Here is a 19124-nt window from a genome sequence, read left to right on the forward strand (position 1 = left end):
GAAGGGCCTGTCACGGAGGGAGTCTACTACAGCAGACCCAGTAGAGCAACTACTCAGCATTCTTCCTTCCCAGGGGGAGCTGACCCCAGATCCGAGGGTAGATCTGATTAGTTATGGTCGCCTCTAGCAATCGGTGCAGAAAGAGGGGTGTGGCCTAATTAAACTTTCAGAAGGGCTCTTAATCCATGCTTGGGGATGAACTTTCTCTTGTGATAGGAGCAAGAAAGCCTGATGCTTCAGCTGCTGCCTGTGGCCACCCTATGATCACAAAGGGACCAGCTGATGTTGTGGACAGGAGGGCAGAAAGGATGATGGGCATGATCCTTCATTGAGCCACTGAATCAACCAACCGTGAAGTCAATTTTTCCTCTGGCTAAGTTAAGAAAATAAGCATCACTTTTTTTTTTTTAAGCCAGTTTGTTCCTTCCACTTATAGCCAGAGCATTCTAACTCATATCTACTTTGCCGATGAAGCATATTGTAGTTTATTTTAAAATATTAAAATATTCAACTGAATCTAAGTTTCCAATATAGGTCCTCCTTCTTTCAGCTCTCCACGTTGCATCTCTATCCCCTGGTTTATCAATCAAATAGACTTTCTTTTGAAAGCATCACCAAGAGTCTGTTCATCTGAGTAATAGAATCATTTATACTTACCAACTTCCTTCCTCTCTTGACTTCTTTCTTTACCGATTCCACATCAAAATTTCTATCATGATTGAACGGATCATGATCCTCACATTCCACAAGCGCCGAGGAATACAGCTGCAGATTGGGAAAAGAAAAAACCCAGAGTATGCGCAAAGTAATGTTGAAAGCTGCAAGTCAGAAAATGGTACCAAAAAGTACTCACCAGGAGTGGAAGATGGCTTGCGCGTAGAACAGTGACCACCTTTTGGTGTGTGTGAGCAGATCTCAAGTCACCCTGCTTTTCTTTGGGAGTTGTCCTGATCCCCAGACATGTTTTATACTGCATAACCCTGACCCCCAGTGGCTAACTGGACCTGGTCGGGGCCCTGACCCCAAGCTGGGCCAGTCAAAGTCCCTATCCTAGGGGACTAAAACAGGCTCTGAGCCACATGGTCAGAGCAAGTCAGTCAACAAAGAGAGGAAAACAAAAATGAGGGCTAGAGAGGAAATCCTGGGTTCCTGATGGCTTCCCAGCTCCTGGGTGCCTGTCTTCAGGAGCCAAAAATTGCCCCTGCAACTTATTGCAAAGCCCCTTTTATATTTAGGTTGGCTCGCGCTTCTAAAAGTTTCTTGAAACCAAAAGAATCCAAACTACCTCTGAATGAAAGATCAACATTACACATACACTTAAATAATAAAGGGCGTGAAAAACATAAGATAAAAAAATTTTGACACTGGCACAGGCAAAGATTTCTTATAAAAAGCAGAAAGAAAAAGTTATTAAGTTGGAATTCACCAAAATTAAAACTTTTTGCTCTTTGAAAGACATTGCTAAGAAAACAAAAAGGCAAGCCAGAAATTGGGAGAAAATAGTCACAATTCATATATCTGACAAATTATATCGAGAATATAGGGAAAACTCTTGCCACTCAGTAAGACAAATAATTCAGTTAAAAATGGGCAAAAAACCTGGACTCTTCAGAGAAGGAGAGTTACAAATGGTGGATAAGCACGTGAAAAGATGCTCAAAATCATTAACCCTCAGACAAATCAAAGCCACAATGAGATACCAATACACACTAGACTGGTTAGAATTAAAAAGACTGAAAATACGAAGTGTCAATGAGGGTGTGGAGCAAATGAAACTCTTACACATTGTTGTAGAAGTGTAAAATGATGCAATTACCTTTAAAGTTAAACATACATTTACTTTTTGACCCAGCATTCCTCTTGTAGGTATTCACTCAAGAAATAAAAGCATTATTGTCCACATTTAAAGAAGGCAACAGTATACAATGGAGAAAAGACAGTCTCTTCAATAAGTAGTGCTGGGAAAACTGGAGAGCTACATGTTAAAAAATGAAAATAGAACATCTTCTCACATCATATACCAAAATAAACTCAAAATGGATTGAAGACCTAAATGTAAGACAGGACACCATAAAACTCCTAGAAGAAAACATAGGCAGAACACTGACATAAATCGTAGCAATTTTTTTTTTGGATTTATCTCCAAAGGCAAGGAAAACATAAGCAAAAATAAACAACTGGGACCTAATTAAACTTAAAAGCTTCTGCATCAACAAACCATTGAAAAAACAAAAAGACAACCTACTGAATGGGAGAAAATATTTGCAAACGATATGACCGGTAAGGGGTTAATATCCAAAATATACAAACAGCTCATACAACTCAACATCAAAAAACAACCTGATTAAAAAATGGGCAGAAGACCTGAATGGACATTTTTCCAAAGAAGACATAAGATGGCCAACAGGCACATGAAAATATGCCCAACATCGCTAATCATCAGAGAAATGCAAATGAAAACCATAAAGAGATATCACCTCACACCTGTCAGAATGGCCATCGTCAAAGAAGACCACAAATGCTGTTGAGAGTGTGGAGAGAAGGGAACCCTCCTGCACTGATGCTGGGAACGTAAACTGGTGCAGCCACTGTGGAGAACAGTATGGAGTTCCTCAAAAAACTAAAAATAGAGCTACTGTGTGATCCAGCGATTCCACTGCTGGGTATATATACAAAGAAAATGAAAACACGAATTCAAAAAGATATATGCACCTCAGTGTTCATAGTAGCATTATTTACAGTAGCCAAGGTATGGAAGCAACCTAAGTGTTCATCAACAGATGAATGGATAAAGAAGATGCAGTGTGTGTGTGTGTGTGTGTGTGTATATATATATGTATACATACACACACATACACATACATACAATGGAATACTATTCAGCCATAAAGAATGAAAGTTTGCCATTTGCAACAACATGGATGGATGTGGAGGGTATTATGCTTGGCGAAATAAGTCAGACAGAGAAAGACAGATACTGCATGTTATCCCTTATATGTGGAATCTAAAAAAATTAACTAGTGACTATAACACAAAAAAAGTGTATGTCCACATGAAGACACATATTCAGATCTTCACAGATTTATCCTAGTATCTTCAAACTGGAATTAATGTCTATTAACAGGCAAGTGGATAAACAAATTGTGACAGAGCCATACAATGAAATACTGTGCAGAAATAAAAAGGAACAAAATACACATACAAGAAGCAACATGGATGAATCTCCAAATACTGTAATGAGCAAAAGAAGCCAGACACACAGAATACATACTGTAGGATTCCTTTCATGTGAGATGAGAAAGACAGGCTCAAGCTATAGAAGCTGGGGTGGGGAGGAACTGGCTACAAGGAGGCATGAGGGAACCTTCTGGGGTAATGGAAATGTTCTGCATCTTGATGGTGGTGGTGGTTACGTTGGTAAATACATGACTTAATACTCTCTGAACTGTACACTTAAAATGGGTGCTTTTTTTTTTTTTTTTTTTTTTTGCAGTACGCGGGCCTCTCACTGCTGTGGCCTCTCCCGTTGTGGAGCACAGGCTCCGGACGCGCAGGCTCAGCGGCCATGGCTCACGGGCCCAGCCGCTCTGCGGCGTGTGGGATCTTCCCGGAACGGGGCACGAACCCGTGTCCCCTGCATCCATCGGCTGGCGGACTCTCAACCACTGCGCCACCAGGGAAGCCCAAAATGGGTGCTTTTTAAATGTAAATTATACTGACAACGTTAACTAAAAATAGCAAATTAACATTAACAGTATATTAGAATAAAACATCACAATCAAATAGTGTTAATCTCCAAATGGTTTAATAGCAGAAAATAAACAAGCACATAATTTATCACTAACAGATTAAAAGGAGAAAATTTGAGACATGAAAACCAAATGTAACCTGTGAATCGGAATCTTTTGTTATAAAGTTATTAGGACACTTGAACCTGAAACCTGGGTGGTTTGAGGATTAGATCGTAGTAATATATTAAACTCCTGATTTTGATGGTTACATTGTGATTATGTGAATGTCCTTTGTATAAAATACATACTGAAGTATTCAGGAAAGATAACGCATCATGTCTCAAATTAATTTCAAATGGTTCTGTAAACGAAAATAATCACTAAACAGTCTATAATAAGAATAGAAAAGAGTTTTATTTGAGCCAAACTGAGGACTACCCTGGAAGCCCACTTCCCAGATTACTCTGAGAAACTGCTCTGGAGAAGCATTGTTTCCAGCACAGTTTTATATCTTGTCAGAACAAAGAGCAATAAACGAGTCAGGGTTACATTTCTTCAAGGTTAAAAAAAAAAAAAAAAAAGAACAGACTAGCATGTACACAGTGAGTCAGTATGGCCTTGGAACCTGGGAGGGGAGTCATCATCAAAGGAGTACCAGCATTGGCATCCCAGGAGGAGGGGCATATAATCTTTATTTTTAACATGGACATTCTTTACTTCTGGTCAATGTGTCCTTTTCTCTAATAATTAAAGCAGATGTACAGTGTATATTTGATAGGCCACAAACAGGCTATTTTAGTTAGCATAAAATTCAAGTTAACGCGTGTATAAGCCAGAATGACTTCCCTATATCTAAATATGTGAATATTTCTTTCATCAGTTCCAACAAAAAAGGTACTTTGTACTGTATGTGCAACTTTTCTGTAAGTTTGAGATTAAAAAAAGTTGTGTATATAAAAAATAAAGCATCGGACTTCCCTGGTGGCGCAGTGGTTAAGAATCCGCCTGCCAATGCAGGGGACACATGTTCAAGCCCTGGTCTGGGAAGATCCCACATGCCGCGAGCAACTAAGCCCGAGAGCCACAACTACTGAAGCCCGCATGTCTAGAGCCTGTGCTCTGCAACAAGAGAAGCCACCGCAATGAGAAGCCTGCACACCGCAACGAAGAGTAGCCCCCGCTCGCCACAACTACAGAAAGCCCGAACGCAGCAACGAAGACCCACCACAGCCAAAAATAAATAAATTAATAAATTAAAAAAAAATAAAGCATCTAGCATTGTGCATGGCCAGAGAAAGAGAGTGAAAGAAGCCAGAAGAGCATTACAATAGATGCAGAAAAAAGCATTTCATAATATTCAATACTTTAACTTGTAGCAAGCTAGAAATAAGAGGAAACTTCCTAATTTTAATAAAGTAAAAGTATTAAAAAGCTAAAGTATGCACAAATTTAATGATAAAACCTAGAAGCATCCCAGTAATATAAAAAACAAGACAAGGCTCACTAAAATGCTTTTAATCACCACTATAACACAATGTTCTAGAAAAATGCAGTAAAATAAGAAAAAGAAATTAAGAGGCCCAAAAATTTAAAGGAAAAAAAGTTGTCTTTATTTAAAGATGAGGATCGTCCAAATAAAATATCCAGATGAATCTGACTTTTAGATTTGAGAGTTTGGCAAGATTGTTGGATGAGATAAAAAATAAATAAAAATTGACAGTGTTTGTGTATACCAATAATAGTTCACTTTAAAACTGTATTAACAAGGACTTCCCTGGTGGCGCAGTGGTTGGGAGTCCGCCTGCCAATGCGGGGGACACGGGTTCGAGCCCTGGTCCGGGAGGATCCCACATGCCACAGAGCAACTAAGCCTATGCGCCACAGCTACTGAGCCTGCGCTCTGGAGCCCAAGAGCCACAACTGCTGAGCCCGTGTGCCACAACTACTGAAGCCCGTGCGCCTAGAGCCGCAACTAGAGAAAGTCCACATGCAGCAACGAAGACCCAACGCAGCCAAAAATAAATTTTTTAAAAAAAGATCTAAAAGAATGTATTAACAAAACAAACAAAAAAAACAAACCCAGGAACAGACCTAACCCAAAGTTCTAGACCTCTATAGAAAAAAAAAATTGTTGGACATTTTTGAAATTCATCAAAGAAGACCTGGGCGTCCCTGGTGGCGCAGTGGTTGAGAGTCTGCCTGCCGATGCATGGGACACGGGTTCGTGCCCCAGTCCGGGAGGAGCCCACATGCTGCGGAGCGGCTGGGCCTGTGAGCCATGGCTGCTAAGCCTGCGCATCCAGAGCCTGTGCTCCGCAGTGGGAGAGGCCACAACAGTGAGAGGCCCGCGTACCGCAAAAAAAAAAAAAAAAAAAAAAAAGCCAGGGTTTATCATAAAATCATAGTAATTAAGGGTGTTGTACCAGCTCATTAGTCACTGATAATCTGCCTGTTTAGATGGCCTGTTTGAACTCTCATGCTTTGGAGACCTAACTATTCTTCCAAAAGATAGCACTGAGAGTACCATGTTACACTCTGTGTGATCTCTGCTAATGGCACTTCGGAATTGTATTAGTTAAGTCATTTTAGACATAACATCACTGTGCATCCAACTGTCAGGTATTGAGTTATCAGCAATTTGAAGAAATAAATTTTGAGGAGGTATCGGAGGAAGGAATACGTTTCATAAAACATTACAATGAAGCTCATGACTGACTTTTGAATAGTAGGAGTTTTAAGTATGTTGTTAAAAATCTGTAAGGGACAGTTAAGAAAATTATCAGATTGTAAGAGAAACGTGTGAGCTCGCCAAACAAGGATTTCAGTGTAGATTCTGTCTTTATCAAATGAAGTTAAAGGAACAAGTTATAGTTAAAGTTTGAATGGAAGAGCCTGCCATTTTTGTTCCACATCTGGTTGTTGCCGTTCACATTCCTTTACTGAGCCTACATCTTCATAAGCTTTTTGGCAGGTATACATTGAACACTTCTGTTTCATGGTCAAGACAGGATCAGAGGCCATGGATACTGACAATTGATTTGTCTCTTTTCTTCTTTTTCCATGACTGTATCTACTGCCTCATCTTGATTTACAAGCAAAACCTAGAAAACCTACAAAAATAAGTGTTTTGTGGTTTATCTAGGAATAATACAGAAAATATTGCTTGTTATTTTTGGTGAAGAAAATCAATTTCGTTTGGTTTATTTCAACCTAAATAAAATGCGAGTTTTGTTTAAAAGAAAAAAAAAAGAGTGTTGTACCAGCTCAGGAATACACAAGTGACCAATGGAAGAGAATGGAGAGCCAGAAAGAGATCTGTGCACATATGACAATACTGTTAGAGCAATGGATTAGCATGAGGGTTTGAAACTAGATAGCTGGGTGAGAGTCCCAGCTCAGTCACTTACAGCCCTGTGACCTTGGGCAAGTGATTTAATTTCTCTGTGCCTCAGCTTTTCCACCTTTAGTTTGGGCATAATTATAATACCTACCTCTTAGGGTAGTTGTGAGGATTAACAGTCAATCCTGTTAATCTCCCAGAGCTCCTAGGTTAAGCTCCCAGAACATTACCTTACACAGTGAACACCAAATAATAACAGTTATCATTATTATCACTACAGATCAGTGAGGAAAGGATAGATTTTTCAATCATAGTGCTGGGGAAGGTGGTTAATCGCATTAAAAAAAAAACTAAAAGTAGGTCCGTACTTTACACTATAATCCAAATAAATTCCAGTTGGATCAAGAAGCTAAATGAGAAAAGCAAAATTTTTAAACTTCTTGGAATAAAGACAGAACCTTAGTTTGGAAAAGAATTTCTTAGGGGAAAAATCCTACAAATTATAAAGGAAGATAATGATGAACGTTAATTACATCACAAGCTTCTGTATGACAGAAAGCACCATAAATAAAATTAAAAGCAAACATATATAATAAAGCATTAGAATTTATTTATATGTGAATAAATACATATAAGCAAAACTAAGATCTCAAAGATAAAGTGTAGTCTATGAACACAAGTCACAGAATCGAAAAAAGAACCACACAGGAGCACAGCAAACGAGGTGCAAGCTCACTAAGTAATCTAGGAACTGCAAATGCAAATAACAACGAGAGACCTTCTCACACCCATCAGAGAGGAAAACATGAAAATCTCATAGTATCATGACAGACACCAAACCACAGATCCAGGGAGGCACTGTAAAGAGAATGAAACGAAAAGCCACAGATTAGGAGAAAATATTGGTAAAATATATCTGATAAAGGACTTGTATCCAAGATATAGAGAGCTCCTAAAAGTTAATTATAAGACAACCCAATAAACCCAATTAAACAATAACAACCCAATTAAAAATTGGACAAAAGATCTGGACAGACAACACCAAAGAAGATATACAAATGGCAAATAAGTATATGAAAAGATGCTCAACACCACATGTCATATGTCATCAGGGAATTACAAATTAAAATATGAACATCATATATACACTAACATGTATAAAATAGATAACTAATAAGAACCTGCTGTATAAAAATAAATAAATTAAAATTTAAAAAAATACAAACATGAACTCTCATTCATTGCAGGTGGGAATATAAAATGGTACAGCCACAGTAGAGGACAGTTCAGCAATTTCTTTCAAAATTAAACATACTTTTACCATACCAAAAAATAAAATAAATCTCATAGAATCAAGTGTTGACAAGGAAGAAGAGAAGCAAACTCCGAAATAGTGGAAGTCAAACTTGGTACGATCCCTTTGGAGAGCAATCTGGCACATTTAGTGAGGTGCAAAATGTTCCCTTCCTGTGTCCAGCAGTTCTAAGTGCCCTAGACCAGAGAAATTCTCCCGTGAATTAGGAGACCTATACAAGGATATTTATGACAGCTGGTCAGTCACATAAAAAACTGGAAAACCATAAATGCTCATTCACAGAATACTTTAATGGTGATTATAGTCATAAAATGGAATACTATAACATTTAAAATTAAAGATTAGAACTACATTTATCAACATGGATATACATCAATAATCTACAGAATCTGATAGAAATTCTATAAAGTCCAAGAACATGTAAAACAATATATTTGTTTATAAATACTTAAACATGGTGGGAGCATAACATTAAAAACACAAGATAATAAGAAACACCGAATTTGTGATGGCAATTACCTCTGGGGAGGGGTGGAGAGAAGGGAACAGAGAGAAGAGAGAGTCCTTAACTATCTATGTTTTTTTTTTTCTTAAAAAAAAAAAAATCAAGCTGAGGCAAATATCATATACTATCATGATTTTATAAATCTGGGTGAAGTGTCTATGGGTATCTGTTATATTTGAAATAATTAAAATATCTTTAAAGGAACTTCATCATAATTCTTTGTGTGTTTGATCAGTTATAAATAAAACTGAAAGTAATCATAAGGTGTTAGATCTGAAACTTTAAAAAGGGAAAAATATGCTCCCCAAATCCCCACTTAAAAGCCCTGGTGGCGTAGTGGCTGAGAGTCTGCCTGCCGATGCAGGGGACACGGGTTCGAGCCCTGGTCTGGGAGGATCCCACATGCTGCAGAGCAACTGGGCCCGTGAGCCACAACTACTGAGCCTGCGCATCTGGAGCCTGTGCTCCACAACAAGAGAGGCTGCAATAGTGAGGAGCCCACGCACCGCGATGAAGAGTGGCCCCCGCTCGCCGCAACTAGAGAAAACCCTCGCACAGAAACGAAGACCCAACACAGCCAAAAAATAAAGCAGCTTTCATTAAAAAAAAAAAAAAAAAAAAAAAAAAAAAGCCCAAACCATGGGCAGCCAACGTGTTATTCTTTGTTGTATCCAGAGTACATTTATCTATTTTGGTATGTCCTTCCCTAAAAGGACTCATGTGTTTTCAAGTAACTTACCAAACAGTTTTCATGAGCAGCTATATTCTCTGACTGTGCAAAGTACAGGACACTACACTCGAGGTCTTTGGGGCAAAGTGCGCATATCCTTTTTTGCAACCTTTCTGCAACCTGAAAGACACCTATAAAGTAACATCCCTGATGAGAAATGGAAAAGTGGAATTTCTTGGTGTCTGCAACTCCTCCACCCATCTTAAAGTAGAGGGCAGGGAACTTGTTTTATGAGAGAGTCTCAACTCCCAGGGAGAAAAAAAATTGGGACCCAAGTAGAAAAGCAACTTTGTATTTTCTTAATGGCTTAATGAAAGAAAAGAAAAAAATGTTTCATTTAAAATGTCTAAACATGAGGAAAATCTTTACTTAAGAAACATAAGCAGGAATTTAAATACAAAGCTCTCAAAGCATTGCCTTGCCGATAGTAAGCTCTCAATAATGATTACTGACATTATAAATCAACAAGAAAACAAAGGTGTATTCAAGAAATAATGCTCTGATTAACTACCTGTAAAAAATAATTTAGATCCCCATATCATACTATATTCAAAAATAAATTTGGGAAAATAAATAAATTTGGGGTGAATTAAAGAAGTAAATGAGCAATATACTTTAAATGTGCTGTAATCTAGCATTATAATAAATTAGGAGAGAAAGATACATGAAGGCAGGAGTTTTTTTTCTTTAAGAGCGGAATAAAGAAAGGAAAGAAGCTTAAGAGAGCTAGGAAGAACAGGGAAGAGACAGGGAAAAAAGCCAGCTGTTCCCAATATCCACTGGGTACATGGGTGAGAGGCAATCTTCTCTAACCTATTAGTTTGCTATTAATTTGGCCACAAGCATCCATTTAACATTTCTTTGCCTTTTCCAATGCTCATCCTGTTATTCATTTAGTTTTCTGTGGCAGAAAGCACTTTCAATTTTACCTTCAAATTTTAGTTTTGAAACAAAAATTCATTTAACCATTTAATGGCGAAAGGTTTAAATTTAAATGAGGTTAACCGCTTAAGCACTTCCTAAAAGTCCTTTTTGTTACTTAGAAGTGTAAGGTCTCTTGGTGTCTCTCTTAAATTACATCTTGCATCTCACAATGTCAGAAGACCTCACTTTGGAGCTAGCACTTCTTTCACATTCAGATGAGTTTCTTCCTTAATTAACGTCTGTCTCCTGGATTTGGGTCCTGCTTATTAGTAGGGCTACAAATTAGTAGTCCTCCTGCTCCACATCAACCAAGAAAAAGGGGGGAGACTGAGACAAAACTCCTCAGATGAAATGAAATGGGCGAACTGCTGCTTTTCATTCATCTCAAACCACCACCGAGTTGGGAGCACCTCTGTACGAGAGTCACGGCGCTGAGAGCTCTAGACCAGCGCTGTCCGCAGAAACAAAATGTGAGCCACAGGTACAGATGAAGAATTTCTAGGAGCCTCATTTAAAACAGTCAAAGGAAATGGGTGAAGTTAATACGCTTTATTCAACTAAACATATCCAAAATACTACCCTCTCAACATTTAATTAAGGAAGCAATTAATTCATTCTTTTGTACTGAGTCTTTGAAGCCCAGTGTATTTTTTGCTCCAGTTGAGCACCTCTCAACTGGACGAGCTACATTTTCAATGCTCAAGAGCCATATATGGAGAGTGGCTACTGTATGGAAGGACACAGCAGAGCATATTAAAAAAACATGAGACAGAACTGTTGCCTGCAAGAAGCTTACAAAATAAACAAGGAGACCAAATAGTATTCTGGAAAATAACAGAATACGTGGCACAAGTAACTGCTGAGTAGGAAATACAATATACGCTATGGACAGAGGAGGAAGTGCGCCTTGTGGGATGGAGTGCTGTCAAGGACACTTCCTTGAGCTGGTACAACCTTGAGATGGAGAGGAAGCGGGGTCGGGGCGGGCGGGACGTTGCAGACAGAAGCAGAGATATATAAGAGACCAAGAGGTCTGACTGGGAGACAGAAAACCAGCCAGGCTGAAGAGGAGAGTTCATGCAAAGGAAGCTGGAAAAGAATTTGAGAAACAGATGGTGAAAGGCTGCCAGGAAGGATTTTTTGAGCAGGGGGATAACATGATGAAAGAGTTGTTTTAAGCTCCATTTCAACATGGAGAGAAATACGGTGCACCTGGATAGGAAGGCTGGACATTATAATGCTGTCAACTCTATCTCAGATAAGTGCGGACAAAAAAATGTTGCCCGACAACAAGCCATCAGCCACTGCAGCAAACCCCGCCCCCCCCCCAACAATGGTGTGTCCTGAGGGGAATTCAGGATTGAGAAAAAAACAGGATACTGACCCTAGACAGTTACCACACATTTCTAAGGAATAATTTCAACGAGCCCAGACTTGAAATCTTGCATCTTCCCATACTTAGAAAAGCACTAAAATCATTAACTTAAGATGTCTGTTTTTTGTTATTAGCAGTAATTGTTCGATGTTTGACTACATGTTTGTTTTCAGCAAAAACTCCTATATATCCTGGCTCATTCCTTACCTCTTCCGATCAGTTCCTCAGAGCTGAGAGGCTGTCTCCCAGGCCACAGTCTTCAGTAAGCTCCCGAAATAAAACATCTTGCAATTTTTAGGTTGTGTTTTTCTTCAGTCAACACAAGTTTTAGATTTAATGCCATTTCAACTTAAATCCCAAGAAGGTTATTTTAAAGAACTTGAAAAAAAATATTATTTGGAAGAGCAAATGAGCAAGGGCAGTAAAGAACACTTTCAAAAAAAAAAATGAGAGGGTGTCTACCTGATTTAAAAACATACTATAAAGGTACAGCTGGGACAGAAGGTTAGACGACCATGTCAAAAGAAAGAACACAAAGTGCAGAGGGAAGTGGATCATAATCTCTAATTATGAATTTAAGTTACCATAAGGTGGCATTTGCATTTCTTCTCTGGCACTGATGTCCTTAGCCCATTTTTCTATTGGTTTATTCACTACTTCCTTACTGATTTATAAGAGCTTGTGGTGTATCCAGGATACTCTTTGTTAGTCAAATATGTGACCTTTTAACTTTGTTTATAATGTTCTCTGATATACAGAATGTTTAAAGGTTTTGTTTGATGAAATTATATCAATCCTTTATCATTTCTCACTCTTGGGTAGGGGGAACATAACTTAGAAGACACCTCTTCCTTTCCTCTAGAATTTTATTTCTTACATTAGAATATTAACGTGGAATTTATTTTATTGTAAAGTATGAGATGGAGATCTAACTTATTTTCATAATGGCTAGCCACTGATTTAAAATCTTTTTTCATATATTTAATTATTACATATATTTAGATTTGTTCTACATACTTCTATTTGTTCCACTGATCTGTCACTTCCCCCACCAGTACAACACTTTACAATTTTCAATGTTTTAGAATATATTTTAATATTTGACCACACAAAGACTCCATCCTAGGATGAAAATGGGAAAAAAATATCCCCAAATTTTATTCACCTTGGACCCAAAATCTACTTCGATTAAATACTGTGTTCTTATTTAAAAGAACACTCAAACTGGACATTAAAATTTGTAAAGCATAGGCTAAATTTCAGGCAGTTAAATTACTAGTGCTAAAATTCCCTAATAAAAAAATATGATAATGTTTGATAGGCTATGCAGCACTCCTTGTGTAAGAGCTAGGTATTTTTGCCTTGTCACCCTTTCCCATGCAGAGCTGCACCTGCAGACCGGTGTACTGCATCGGGCTGAGCTATCAGGCCGCTGATACCTGAGTGTGGTCCCCTGTGCTTGCTCTGGGGACTGCCTGTCTGAGCTACACTCCCAAGTCTGCAGGGTCTTGGCACTTGGGAACACAGAGGTGGTGGCAACATTGCTGTCCTCTGATCTGGAGTTTCCAGTGCTGATGGACAGAAACGCAAGGTGGACACACAGGCTCCACCTAAGAGTTTTTTCCTGCTAAAACACCCCTTCATCACAATTTCCTAAAAGAGCTTGGCTATTTTAACTTGTTTATTCTTCTAGACTGGGGGATCACAGAACTCTCTGTAGTTGGGAGAGTAACATTATATAGGCTTTTACACAGACAGGCATCCCTCACATCTGATCGTTTGCTACACATTATCTGAAACTCATGGACCAAATACATTTGGATAACTTGATATTCCTCACTATCTGAACTCAGGAACTGTATAGATTCAGACAGTGAGGGACAGGTGTATCATGGGGGCTGGGAAGAGTCCATTGGTCTCCATCAGTAGTTGAGACCAAGAACAATGAAGATATGTAGGTCTCCCCAAGGTCTTTCTACTGGGTCTAGCAGGCCTAAGGACTCACAGAGACTGACTCAACGAGAATTCTCAAAAATGAAACTGGTAACCAGGAAAGGTTCTATAGAATGAAGCCGAAGAAAAATTATAAGCCAAGAATACATGAACTACGACTAACTCAAACCAACAGTGGCCGTCTTGCCAGCAATCTCCAGGCTCAGCTACACCTGGGAAGGGATTGTTAAGGCCACAGCCTCTGCAGGGGTGTCTTCCCAATGCTTCTCTTCCAAGAGACGGTCTTAAAGCTCACCAGACAAGGGCAATCCACCCAGAGGATTGAATCTGGGGTAGTCGGATAGGATGGCCAAGGAACATGTTCCATGACTAAAGAAATGAGTGAAACTGATAGAAAGATTCACTAACCCTATACTTCCATTTACAATCCCCTTCCAATAGGGTATGGTCTATGTTCTGGACTGGCAACCAATTTATGGTGCTGGCTTGGAAATTCCTTCCTCTTTTCTCCTTTGATCAATAGTTTTCATTGCAGTTTACTATTTTAGTTCTGCCACGGTATATGAGATGTGTAGACATTATTACTGAGTCCAGTGACTGCATACCTGAACTGACCAAAACAGAAGGGGAGTAGATATTACCTAGAGGCTTGGTAATGGACTTGGAAAATGAATGGCTTTATCACATTGTCTCTGGATGGTGTGACTGGACATAACTTTCAGAGAAGTTTGGCAGGATGTATATTTGGGATAGCCAGAAGGCATTACTGGAGACAGCTTCAGAATGTGAAAAGAGGAATAAGGATGTCTGTGTTGTAAGGGAGGGGTGGCAGGCAGCCAGGGAATAGGATGTTCAGTGGACTTCCTTAGGGTATCCATTTGACTCACAATCATACACAGGGATAAGCCCCAGCAGGTATGTTTATACTATGTGACTCTCTTTCCCTAGGCACAGCTGACAGTCCCAGAGGACCAACCTGCCCATCTCCCACATATACAGAATTCAGAATAGAAGATTTTAGTTCAGATTGGGCTGGTTTCTTGAAGATGTAAAAACTGAGAAGCTGTGAGGGTAGCCATCTTCTATCCCATTATCAGGAAAACTGGACCAAAGAAAGAGAACAAAGCAGATATTCTGAGTGCTGTCAAAGTTTATGACGGCTTCTCAGGCCCTATTTCCTGGCTCTTTCTGATAAATGTTATAGCATCCATGTTCCTGGGGTCTGTGAGTGTGGTCTCCCTGCTTTCCAGTAACAAACATCCCTTTTGCTTAAATGACATCAAGTTGATTTTGTACTATTTGTAGCCAACAAGTCCTAATTAACACCGGAAGTACCATGACCTGATCTGTGTGTAGGCACGTGTGTACGTATGTGCGTGCACACATGTGCACTTGAGAGTGAGTTTTGGCAGCAGCGTGGACAGTGGACTGCCCTGCCTTCACTGTCTTCTACCTGGTTCATTCTGATAATCTCATTTCCCTCCTTCCACTTTCCCTGTCATGACACCACTTCATTCTTCACGTTGCTGCCAGAGTGATCTATCTAAAATGTACATTTGCCCATGTTTCTCTCCTGCTAAAAACCCTTCTCTATCACCTAAAGATCAGAAGCCAAGCTCTTTAGTGCTACATACAACCCCATTCATTACTTCAACATATACTTAATGAGAACATATACTTAAGAGTTTTAGGCACTAGAAATAAAGCAGGGAGTAAGATGTGAATTTCAACTCTCATGGAACTTACATTTTAGTAGTACAGAGACATCAAACAAGTATTATTTCAGGATGTGGTAAGTGCTATGAAGAAAAACAGAGCAGGGGAAGGAGGTAGAGATTAATGAGGGTAGGGGAGGGCTCTTCTAAACAGGATGGGCAGGCAAGGTTGTGGAGGGTACATTTGAGCAGATATTTGAATATGGTAGGGGCTTAGAGGACTCACAGTGCAGTGAGGGGTAGCAGTCACCAAGATGGGTAGGGGCTGGATCAGATCAGGACATGGGGTACACTGTAGCCACAGTAAGATTATTCTGAAAGTAATGAGAGACTATTGGAGGGCTTTAAGTAGGAGAATCACACTTACTTTTTGTTTTTTAAAGAACATTTTGGCTACTGTGCAGGCTTGTCTGTATGAGAGGCTAGAGTGGAAGCCAGGGGACCAATAGTCCGGGCCTGAGATGATGGTGGCTTGGATGGCAGTGATGGAAGCGGTGAGAAGAGGCCAGGCTTGAGATATATTCTGAAGAGAGAACTGACTGGTCTGACTAATGCATTAGTTGGGAGGTAAGGAGGAAAGAGAGGCACCAAGAGTGGCACTGGGGTTTTGGTCTGAGCAACCAGGTGAATGGAATGGGGAAGGCTGGTAGTGGCTGAGCAGGTTTGGAGTGTGTGGGTGTGTGCAGGCAAACAGGAGTCTTCTTTGGGACATATTCAGTTTGAGATCGTTCCTGGCATTAATGAAGTTGGTTATACAAGTCTGGAGTTTGGGGAAAAGGTCAGGATGTAACCTCACCTCCAGTAACTCCTCATCTTGCGTTCTGTATACACACTAGCTGAATGAAATAGTCAACTGCTTGGCTTGTGGTTGCCACATCTGATGTTTTATGGCTGGTGCCTTTTTTTGAGTCTTCACCTCTTTCTGGACCACCTTTTCAAGCTTTGTATCTCTGGGTGACTCTCTCTCTTTAAAACTAAGATAGGATGTTCCTTGAACACCAGGCTGAGTTGGAGGAGCCCCTCATTTGTGACTCTGTGGTTCTTAGCAGGTCACACAGGAGTTGCCTATTAGACTCTCTAGGGCAGGGCCTGCCTAACTCGTCTCTGCATTCCCGGCACCTGGTGCTGAGCCTGCACAGGGTAAGCGCTCTACATCTGTTGAAACGCAGGGAAGGAACCCAGCCAGAAGGCTGTTGCCTCACTTAAAGGGGAGGGCCACAGACTTGAACTACTCATGGAAAGGAGGGGATGGTTCCAAAACGTTACATTCTCTGTGGAAACTTCTCAAACTGCTTCCTGAGACCTAGCTGACCACTTCTCTTCAAGAGGGGTCCCCCTCCAGCCTTCCTCCCCAGAGCACTTCTCCGACTGCATTGTTTTAGGGGCGGGTGAAACCGCGCTGGGAGAGTAAACTCCCAGGCATTTCCTTCGGTTTTCCTTGCTGGCTGTATTCCTAGCGTTGTAGGACTGTAGCAATGGGCTGTCCCATTAGCAGTGGGTGAGGTAAACGGTAAACGGTAAACGGTAAACGGAAGGCAAACCCTCTCCTTACGAGAGGCCCTGGGGAGCGGTCTGGGCGCAGGGCCGCCGGCGGTGGACGCCCAGAGACCGAGGGGCTGCTGGGCCAAGACCTCAGCGCTGTCTCGGGAGGCGGGTTCGCGGGCCCCAAGGCGGCGGCGGCCGAGGGGCTGCTGAGCCAAGACCTCAGCGCTGTCTCGGGAGGCGGGTTCGCGGGCCACCAGGCGGCGGCGACCAGGGAGCTGCCCTGGGCCCCGACTGCCCCTGCCGCCCCCCGCCCCCCGCCCCCCCGAGCAGTACTCACCGGTTGGGTGGGGGACCACGTCCCGCCCAGCCCGGGCCTCGGACCAGCTGGCGCCGCAGCTCGACTCGGGCTCGGGAGGTCCCGCCGGCTCCATGTCTGCGCACTGCGCCCGCGCAGCCGGAAGTCCGTTTTGGCGAAATCATGATTGATCTCCCCTACCCGGGGGGAAAAGTCCCGAGCAGGAAGAGACCCGTCGGCTTTGCAGATGCAGTTCTCAAACAGAAACTCGCAACTTCTCCAGATCTGAGTCTGAATTTGAATTGCTTTTTAAAAAAAAAAAATCATGCCAGGAGCTCCCCACCCTGCGCCCACTTAAGCGATAGTCGGAGTAAAGGTGGCCGAAGCCCCTGGACTCAGCTGGAGAAATGATTGTTCTTCTGAGGGTTTATCCATTATTTTCTAAAAACTGTATCACACCAAGTCTGGCCTAAACAGGTCTATCATAAACGGACGCAGAATTAACTGACAGTAATTCCAGTTGCAGTCGCAAGCCTTTATTTAGCACCCATTGGGTACACAGCACCATACAAGACAAGGTTTTTGGTGCATGGAATACACATGTAGAGAACACAAACGCATATAATTAAATTACAGTTAAAAAATAAGTTGCTCTGTAAAAGAAGCATGTAATAGCTGGTGGTTTGCTGAGGAACTAATCAAAGGAAAACTCCTGGAGGTCTTGCTTTTTGAGCAGATTTTAAAGAGAGGAAAGGAGGCAAACTGGGGACAGAAAAGAGAACAATATTAAAAAGGATAACTTGGATAGTCTTGACAAACACAAATGGATTACAGAAGCAAGAGTGTGGAGATGCAAAACGGGAGAAAAGAGCACGCTCTGGCAGCAAAGTTTTTTTTCTTTCAAGCAGTAAGATGGAAGAGTAATCCTTGCCAGGCCAGAAAGAAAGTCCTAAAGAGACTGGATAAGAAACTGAAGAGCTCAGCTAGGTCAGGTGAAGCAGTTGAAGAGCCCCTTATCCCGCTCTCAGTTTATAATCTCAGCTTTTCAGTGCTCCACTCTTAAGAATGAGCAGACTTAACACACATATATGGAATCTAAAAAAAAAATGATTCTGAAGAACCTAGGGGCAGGACAGGAATAAAGATGCTGTCCTCTATGCAGACATAGAGAATGGACTTGAGGACACAGGGAGGGGAAGGGTAAGCTGGGACGAAGTGAGAGTAGCATGAACATACATACACTACCAAATGTAAAACAGATAGCTAGTGGGAAGCAGCCGCATAGCACAGGGAGAGATCAGCTCGGTGCTTTGCGTCCAACCTAGAGTGGTGGGATAGGGAGGGTGGGAGGGAGACACAAGAGGGAGGAGATATGGGGATGTATGTATATGTATAGCTGATTCACTTTGTTATACAGCAGAAATTAACACACCATTGTAAAGCAATTATACTCCAATAAAGATGTTTAAAAAAATCCCTTATTTAAAAAAAAAAAAAAAAGAATGAGCCGACTGCCAAGATCTAACTAACTAACTGAGGAAAGCCTAAAACATGAAAGACAAAGACCAAAGGACACATACAGGGAAAACACAGAAACAAACCTTGCAGGTCACAGAATATTCAGGAAAAAGAAAATATAGATACGAATGCCTGTATGTATGTTATACTATATAAATAGTATTTTCAAAGAGATAAGATACTGCTACCATGAACCAAAAATAGGATATTGAAGAAAAAAAAAAACATTCAGAGAAGA

General features: G+C 40.8%; 1 protein-coding gene across 1 annotated transcript in view; it reads right to left on the reverse strand.

The window, feature by feature from the left end:
* PHF11 (PHD finger protein 11) overlaps positions 1-17504 on the reverse strand; it is a 31832-nt gene extending 14328 nt beyond the window's left edge. Inside the window, exons 1-3 of the mRNA XM_065895920.1 lie at positions 17411-17504; positions 9631-9752; positions 658-765 (exon numbers count right to left, since the gene is read on the reverse strand). Coding sequence (XP_065751992.1) covers positions 658-765; positions 9631-9752; positions 17411-17504 — 324 coding nt within the window. The remainder of the gene's footprint in view (positions 1-657; positions 766-9630; positions 9753-17410) is intronic.
* Between the last annotated feature and the right edge of the window lie 1620 nt (positions 17505-19124).

Source organism: Phocoena phocoena, chromosome 18 (genome assembly GCF_963924675.1).
Source record: "Phocoena phocoena chromosome 18, mPhoPho1.1, whole genome shotgun sequence".
NCBI lineage: Eukaryota > Metazoa > Chordata > Mammalia > Artiodactyla > Phocoenidae > Phocoena > Phocoena phocoena.